We start from the raw sequence: 9,152 nt of genomic DNA, 5'->3' as shown, positions 1-9,152 counted from the left end.
TCCAGTCTTCAGTGTCACATGATCCTTTAGAAACAGAAGTAATTCTAATTATTATCAATATTAAAACAGATTTGCTGCTTAATATTTTTATGGAAACCATTGTAAGTTTTTGATGAATAGAAAGCTCAGAAGAACAGCATTTATTTGAAATATAACAATTTTGCATAATTTTTATGTAAATATGATTGGTGGCTGATTATCAGCGAATAATGTCTTAAAGCGTAATAATGCAAGTGAATAAGAGAAGATTAACAGTGAATAATGTCTTACAATTCAGTCTCCAGTATAATTGACCAATCTATGAAATTTGAAAGAGACTAGATAATGAACTATCCCTTTAACTTTATAAGTGCCCTGACCAGCCTTTCTTTAAACATGGAATATCATCCTTCCTGCCACACGCCTTCACCTCACAAGGGGAGACGTGCTAAAAATAAACGTCTGGTGTGAGGGTGGAGTTTGACGAGTGTTTTCAGACTCCTGGGCGGCAGAAAACAGTTCGAGACAAGGACAGGAAAAGACAACTTCCTAATGTCCTGAGCAGGACATAAAGTCTGTTCTTGCATTAGATATAGAACTAAATAAACACTGAGCAACCAGGAAAGTGAGGTTAAGAAACATCCACCACACCAAACCACACATGCCCTCCAACGTCAGAATGATTCTTGTAGATTGAGTGCAACTTTGACAGTGCGTGTGGGATGTGGAAGTAAGAAGAAAAAAAGTCTACCTAGAGGATCTTCTGCTGGAAGCCCAGCCCTCCCCTTTCCTCTCGCGCTCTCTCTCTCTCTCACTCAGTCTTTCTCAGCTGGCTCCGCTCTCTCTCTCAGTCTTGCGCTGTGACCGTGAGTGCGCTTAGAGAGAGAAGCGCCTAGGGCTCCACCAAGCTTTACTGGAGTTTAGTCTCAACCGTGTTACTATTTAAAACAGTCGGAGAGGAAGAGCGCACCACATCTAGGAGATAAACAACCACTGAAACACACTTTAAAGTGAGGCAGTGAGTGGTGTGGACACTCATGGTCCTCTCCTGAGGCTTCTGTGACTGCTTCATCAGGAGGGATGTGATCGTTGTGTGACTTGTTTAACACACAGACACACCTGCTCCATCCTCAGGTGGCGTTCCGACAGACTGGATTGCTGAACGAAACAGTGTTTATCAGAGGCCGGTGGACTGCACGCAGCCAAGGGGCGAACATGGACTACCTGTGGGGGATAGTACTGCTGCTGTGGGTGCTTAGAGGAACCGACGCGCAGAGGAGCAAGAACAACGTACCCCGACTCAAACTCTCGTATAAAGGTCAGTCACTTTCTGGTTTTGCTGCTGATGGGGATTCTGGGAGATTGGAATTCAGTCAGAATGATTGAGGAATTTTAAAAGAGCAGATGTTGAAGTTTCATGATGGTTTCTTGTTTGGAGTTGCCATATGGGTCCATGGTTTAATTATGAAAGAATAAAAGCAGAGCTGGACTGGACACATTGATAGTCATAGATACATACAAGTGATATTGTCTTTTGTGTTTGGCTAGAGCTGAGGGGTAACATTATAAATCAAAAAAGAGATTTTTACAAATAGTGCAACAATTTTCTCACAGAGATTGCAAAATTTGGTATAGGATTAAATAATTGTGACCCTGGACCACAACTGTGACCCTGATTTTTCTTTTATGGCAAAAATCATTAGGATATTAAGTAAAGATCATGTTCCATTAAGATATTTTGTACATTTCCTACCCTAAATATAGCAAAGTTTAATTTTTGATTAGTAATATGCATTGCTAAGAACTTCATTTGAACAACTTTAAAGGTGATTTTCTTAGTATTTCGATTTTTTTTTTGCACCCTTAGATTTCAGATTTTCCAATAGTTGTATCTCGACCAAATATTGTTCTATCCCAAAAAACCATACATCAATAGAAAGCTTATTTATTCTTTCAGATTCATGATGATTTACCCCTATGACTGGTTTTGTGGTCCAGGGTCACAGTTTTTACACTGAATTTGCAAAATTTTCACCAAGAAATTTCAGACTTTGTTGTAGGATTTAAAATATTCAGAATATCCAGAAATGGCAAAATTATTTAACAGTTTTCACACAGAAATTGCTAAATTTGATGTGGGATTTAACCTTTTTTTTTTTTTTTACACAGAAATGGCAACATTTGATGTAGGATTTAAAAATTTTCACAGAAACCGCAAATTTTGGTGTAGGATTTAACAAAATTCACATGGAAATTGTAAAATTTGATGTAGGATTCAACAGTTTTCAGACAGAAATTACAAAATTTGATGTAGGATTTAACAGTTTTCAGACAGAAATTACAAAATTTGGTGTAGGATTGAACAATCTTCGCGCAGAAATGGCAAAATTTGGTGTAGGATTTAACAATTTTCGCGCAGAAATGGCAAAATTTGGTGTAGGATTTAACAATTTTCACACAGAAATGGCAAAATTTGGTAAGAAGACTAACAATTCTCACACAGAAAAAGCTAAATTTAGTGTGGGATTTAACAATTTTCACACAGAAATTGCAAAATCTGGTGTAGGATTGAACAACTTTTACACAGAAATTGCAAAATGTGGTGTAGGATTTAACAGTTTTCACACAGAAATGGCAAAATTTGATGTAGGATTACAAAGTAAAAATGAATTGATTGTGACATTTTGAAGTAGTAAGCAGAAATGTTACTTACTTGTCAAACATACTCCAATAATCTTTTTTTATTAAGTGTCAAGTAATCTTAGGTTTTATTTTTAGATTTTTTCTTAATTTATAACATTTAACCTTAAAAAGTGGATTCCTGTGGATACCTTATCTGACCTTTAAATATTACTTTTGTCTGTATAACCTGTTATGGCTGATATAGTAATATTAAAAAACACATTTGACTTGATCAAAACCAGTTGTTTTAGCTGTTACCACTTTTTTAGGTTGCCAAATGCAAGCATTTTTCACAGTTTAGAGGTTTAATTCACAGCATTACGTTTGAAGGAAGCATTTAGGCTTAATTCTACATAATACAGTATTATGTATCGCACAATATTGGGTAATATGTTCATGTTTCATGCACAGATTAAATCTGGCAAGTGTTGTTAAGTTTGTGCGTCTACAGAGCCTGTGGGCTGAAAGCGTTTGTCTGGATGCACAGGTGGGAATGTTTAAACCGCTGGCATTCATTGTTTGCCCGAAACACCTCCATGTACAGTTCATGTGCCAAAAATAGACTAACCTGTTTTTAATTTATATCCTGTGCTTTGTGATAATTATAACATATCAGTCAATCATAAATGATCTATCACTGTGGTTTTGCTTCAGTACGCAATGGCAAAGTTTATTCATGTACAGTATTTAAATATGAGAACGTCTATGTTGGCATCTGCTAATTTGATTAACATCTGCTGAGTTATATCAAACTTACTCCATAAAAAGGAAATGTGGAAAAGCCTATTTATTCAGCTATTGTAACTATGCATGATGTTGGATTTTATTCTATCCGCTGGGTCACGACCCATTGCTTGAGAACTGCTAATCTATTATATTGTTCTCTGCATGTAATTTTAACTTTACTTTCCTCCACTTTTGTAGCTCAGCAAGAGTAAATTGTTTATAGGATTCCTAGTGTTTTGAGGAAATGTGTTATGATAATTGCAGACTGTATAACGCAAGGTGACTGGTTTAACGGTGCGGTTTTGTTGAAACATTACAACTCTTTCCGTCCGATTGGCGTTCGTGATGAAGTGAACTGTCAGGAGCGAATTCACAGTACGAGTGTTTAAATGCAAAAGCGCGTTCCACCCTCCCTCTGTAATTAGAAAGAGACACAGTGAGAGAGAGAGAGAGAGGTTTACCAGTCAGGGCAGATGGCAGTATAAAAGTGAGCCATTTCTCTCTCTGCCAGCTTTCTAATTGCACTGACAGCTCCTCATTAGCTGGCTGGTGGAAGCTGAGCTCTATATGAACCGCGGTGTGTGACTGTCAGGCGACAGACGTGCAAGATCCAGCACGCACGCATGCACAAACACACGGGGGGCTCCTTAAGTACCCAGAGCTCTCATCTGCCCCAACACACACACACTCACACACACGTCTGGAGCTGTTTACCGTATCAAACACTGACACCTACAGGCATACACACACTGTTTGTGTGGAAAACAATGAAGAAAGAGACAAAGAGAGATGGAGAGGGAATATGTGTTTGTGTTTTTGCATCTACAGAGAGAGAGAGTGTTTATGTGTGTGTTTGCAATGTACTCTAGGCTGATCTAAGCAAACACGACTTGGTAAAATGCCAATACTGATTCTGATATCCACCAGCACCAGAGCAAACTCACACACCTGTGAACATTTGTCACCACAGTCTGGCTGATTCATCCTTTGCTGCATTCTCATCAATTAAAATGCATGGGTGTGTGTGTTAGTAATTACTAATAGAGTAGATATTTGTTTGTTATTTATGATTTTAGTTTATTCACTAAGAAACAACAATAAACACACACACACACACACACACACACACACACACACACACACATGTTTGTTTTTGTGAATTGTGGGGACATTCCATAGACGTAATGGTTTTTATACTGTACAAACGATATTTGCTATCACCCTACACCTTCCCTACACCTAAACCTAGCCCTCACAGGAGATTGTGCATATCTTTACATTCTCAAAAAAACGTATTCTGTATGATTTATAAGCCTTTTGAAAAGTGGGGACATGGGCAATGTCCTCATAAGTCACCCTCTCCTTGTAATACCTATGTCATACCCATGTTATTACACCAATTTGTGTCCTGATATGTCACAAAAACAAGGTACACACACACACACACACACACACACACACACACACACACACACACACACACACACACACATATATATATATATATATATATATATATATATACAGTAGTAAACATTTGAAGTGGATCAAAGTTTCATCAAAGTTGCCCTAAAACCAAAACAATACCCGTTCTTGTCTTAGGGCAACTTTGATTAAACCATAAAAGGTTATACGAAAAAAAAAAGTAATATTTAAAGGTCAGATAAGGTTGAAAAAGTGCCTTAAATAACTCTATAGTTTTAAGGTTAGAAATTAGAAAAAATAAATAAAAATAAAAATAAAACATAATATTGCTTAACACTTAATAATAAAAAAGATTACTGGAGTTTGTTTTCCAAGAAATATGTATGCTTTCTACTTCAAAATTTCACATTCAGTTCAATGTTTTACTTTGTAATTTATTTGTGAAATTTACTTGCAATTTCTGAGTGAAAATTGTTAAATCCTACACCAGATTTTGCCATTTCTGTGTGAAAACTCAAATCACATTTTGCAATTTCTGTGTAAAAATTAAATCCTACATCCAATTTTGTTATTTCTGTGTGAAAATTGTTCAATCCTACATCAAATTTCTAAATTTCAGTGTGGAAATTGTTAAATCCTACATCAAATATCTAAATTTCAGTGTGGAAATTGTTAAATCCTACATCAAATTTCTAAATTTCTGTGTAAAAATTGGTAAACCCTAGACCAAATTTTGCAATTTCTGTGTGAACATTTTTAAATCCTACAACAAATTTCTAAATTTCTGTGTAAAAATGGGTAAATCCTTCATCAAATTCCAAAATTTCTGTGTAAAAATTGGGTAAATCCTACAACAAATTTTGCAATTTCTGTGTGAAATAGTTAAATCCTAAAAAAATTTTTTTTTCAATGTGAAAATTGTTAAATCCTACATCAAATTTCTACATTTTTGTGTGGAAAAAAATTGTTAAATCCTACATCAAATGTTGCCATTTCTGTGTGAAAACTGTTAAATCTTACATCAATTTTTTTCATTTCAATGTGAAAATGGTTAAATCCTACATCAAATTTCTAAATTTCTGTGTAAAAATGGGTAAATCCTACACCAAATTTAGCTATTTCTGTGTGAACATTTTTAAATCCTACAACAAATTTCTAAATTTCTGTGTAAAAATGGGTAAATCCTACAACAAATTTAGCAATTTCTGTGTGAAAATAGTTAAATCCTACATCAAATTTTACCATTTCTGTGTGAAAATTGTTAAATCCTACATCAATTTTTTTTCATTTCAATGTGAAAATTGTTAAATCCTACATCAAATTTCTAAATTTCTGTGTGGAAATTGTTAAATCCTACAACAAATTTAGCCATTTCTGTGCGAAAAACTCAAATCCTACAACTAATTGTGCAATTTCTGTGTGAAAATTGTTAAATCCTACATCAAATTAAGCAATTTCTGTGTGAAAATTAAATCCTACACCAAATTTTGCAATTTATGTGTGAAATTTGTTAAATCCTACCTCAAATTTTTACATTTCTGTTTTGTTATATAAGTGAATAAATAAATAAACAAATACGTTAACATGACTTTTTACAGTGTTTTTTGTACATTAGTAATATTCTGCAATAAATATTACCACATGAAATCACAATATTAGACAAATAAATCTGGTTCATAAGTATATTAATGCTATAAAACATGCCCTAAAGCGCCCTCTGACCCCAGAGGGTTAAGTTATACTCCTTAAATATTCACCGTAAATTAAAAATGCATTTTTTTGTTAGTATTTTTTGTTTGTTTGTTAATTTACTTTCATTAATCCAACATTGACTACAAAAAATAATAATAAAAAATCTTGGATTCTCACAAAAACTGTAAAAAAAAAAAAAAAATGTGGAGCATCCGATCAAAAATCATTTCCAAATTCCAATTATTTATTACTTTTTAAAAAATAAATGTACGAGAATATATATATATATATATATATATATATATATATATATATATATACAGTGGTCAACATTTAAAGTGGATCAAAATAAGTGTTGAATGGGTTTTAGGACAACTTTGATGAAAGGATTTGGAGTATGATTTTCATACTATGATAATGATATTTACTATACATGATGTTTATCAGATTTGGCTAAATTATGACCTTTCAAATATTGAGGACCACTTAATGTCACAAGTTGTTTTTGATGAGTTTGACTATATTTTTGAGGATATTTAAAAAATGCTGCCCTCACATAACCAAATGGTACACAAATGTAGCTGTAAAGTCCCTAAAGCCATATTTCCAAAGAATAGAGATGTGTGTGAGTGTGAAGAGGAAGCCACCCGTGAGGAAGTCCTGACTGAGCACTGGTGTTCCTCACGGGGGTGGTATCAGTGTCCCCTCAGAGCCGAAAGTTCATGGGGCAGGTTAACAAAATGTAAAAATAAATGTAAAGAACAGGATAATGGCTGTGGCTGCATGTTGTCTTAAATAAGTGACAGAGAAACAAGAAATTGGCTACTTTATGTACGTGCCTGTGCGGATTTGTGTGGCAGAAAAATGTTTTGGGTGTAAAGCTATCCCATTCCGAAATGAATGTTTTAAGACGCCTATAATCTCATGAAGGAATGAGAGAAGTTTTATTTCACTTTAATTAAGCTTTTAATCCCCAAACACGCCAAGAATCTGGTGTTGGGTTGCGTTTGCAGCATGTGAACTCTCCGTATCCTCTTCAGAAATAAAGCCGCGGGGTTAGAGCACACACACCTAAAACAATACTCCGCCAAATTCCTCTGAAATGGAAAATATTTATACCGTAATACAGGTTTTCCCCTTGGAAAGCAAAAAAGATGAGGGAAATTGGATTAGATTTGATTTCAGGTCTTTGATTGCCTTAAAATCGTCTTTGGACCCTGTGCAAAGAGATCAAACGATCAGGTGCGCTAATAATCACAACTCCAGATTTGATTAGATAGACATGCACGCTGTGATGAATGGAAAAAGGTGAGCGTGGATAGCACTCGTGTTTCATCTGCCCATACGCAAACACACAAACACACACACATGTGCCCTGCGGAGCAGAGAGCGCAGGCAGTATGTAGGGTAGGGAAGTTTATTTTTATCAGCCTCAGATGGGACTGTTCCTCTGCCTCCACCTGCCCTCCCTTCCTCGCTTGTATTCTCAGATGTTTTTCCACAACAATAGATGGAGGGAACGAGACTGAAAAGAGACTGAAGAGGCTGAGACTAGCTCTTCTTCTCTTTATACCAGCGAGGTTCAGATTAGCAGCATGACTAAAGCCATGTCCTCCTGTGTGACTGCGTGTTGCTACTGTAGATTACCCACAATGCCAGGCAGGGGCACCGTATGTTCTGGAATCTGACACAGAATGTAAACTGTTTTTGTCCTGACTCAGCTAAACCATGATACACTACCATTTGAGGTTTGAGGTCAGTAAGTTTTTCAAATGTTTTAAGCTTAGGCTCACCAAAGCTGCATTTATTTAATTTAAAATAAAGTAAAACTGTAATATTGTGAAATATTATTACAATCTCAAATAGCTGTTTTTTACTTTAATATCTTTTTTGATTTAATTTATTCCTGTGATGTAAACCTGCATTTTCAGTATTATTACTCCAGTTTTTATTGTCACATGAAACTTCAGAAATTACTATAATATGCTATTTTGCTGCTTAAGAAACATTTGTTTTTTTATCAGTTATGAAAACAGTATTTTTGTTTGATACTTTTTTTATGATTCTTTGATGATTAGAAAGTTCAAAAGAACTTGTCTTTGAAATCTTTCTTGCATTTTAAGTGTCTTTACTGTCACTTTTAATCAATTAAATGCAATTTTACTAAATAAAACCATTAATTATTTAAAAAATCTTTTGAAACATAGTGTATATAAGGCATTAAAATAACATTTGTGACCCTGGACCACAAAACTAGTCACAAGTTTTTATTAGTAATATGCATTGCTAAGAACTTCATTTGGACAACTTTAAAGGCGATTTTCTCAAAATTTAGATTTTTTTTCACCCTAAAATTATATTTATAAATCTTATATCTTAACTTCAGATAATTTTACATCAATGGAAAGCTTATTTATTCATCTTTTTGTATAAAACTAAAAAAAATGATCCTTATGACTGGTTTTGTGGTCCACAGTCATAATTTTCACAGGGAAATCGCAAAATTTGGTGTAGGATTTAACAATTTTCACCAAGAAATTGCAGAATTTGGTGTAGGATTTTAAATTTTAACACAGAAATGGCGAAATTTGGTGAAGAATTTAACAGTTTTCACACAGAAATTGCTAAATTTGTTGTAGGATTTAACC

The 9,152-nt window shown here is 34.5% G+C and overlaps 1 protein-coding gene across 1 annotated transcript in view; it reads left to right on the top strand.

Annotated features, from left to right (window-relative positions):
- The first annotated feature begins 856 nt into the window (after positions 1 to 856).
- The window catches only part of sema3ab (sema domain, immunoglobulin domain (Ig), short basic domain, secreted, (semaphorin) 3Ab), a 54,653-nt gene continuing 46,357 nt past the window's right edge, over positions 857 to 9,152 (top strand). The window contains exon 1 of the mRNA XM_073850012.1: positions 857 to 1,297. Coding sequence (XP_073706113.1) covers positions 1,195 to 1,297 — 103 coding nt within the window. The 5' untranslated portion in view covers positions 857 to 1,194. The remainder of the gene's footprint in view (positions 1,298 to 9,152) is intronic.

Source organism: Garra rufa, chromosome 11 (assembly GCF_049309525.1).
Source record: "Garra rufa chromosome 11, GarRuf1.0, whole genome shotgun sequence".
Taxonomy (NCBI): domain Eukaryota; kingdom Metazoa; phylum Chordata; class Actinopteri; order Cypriniformes; family Cyprinidae; genus Garra; species Garra rufa.
Note: the sequence above shows the minus strand (reverse complement) of the source record. Positions and strands in the feature narration are given on the sequence as shown.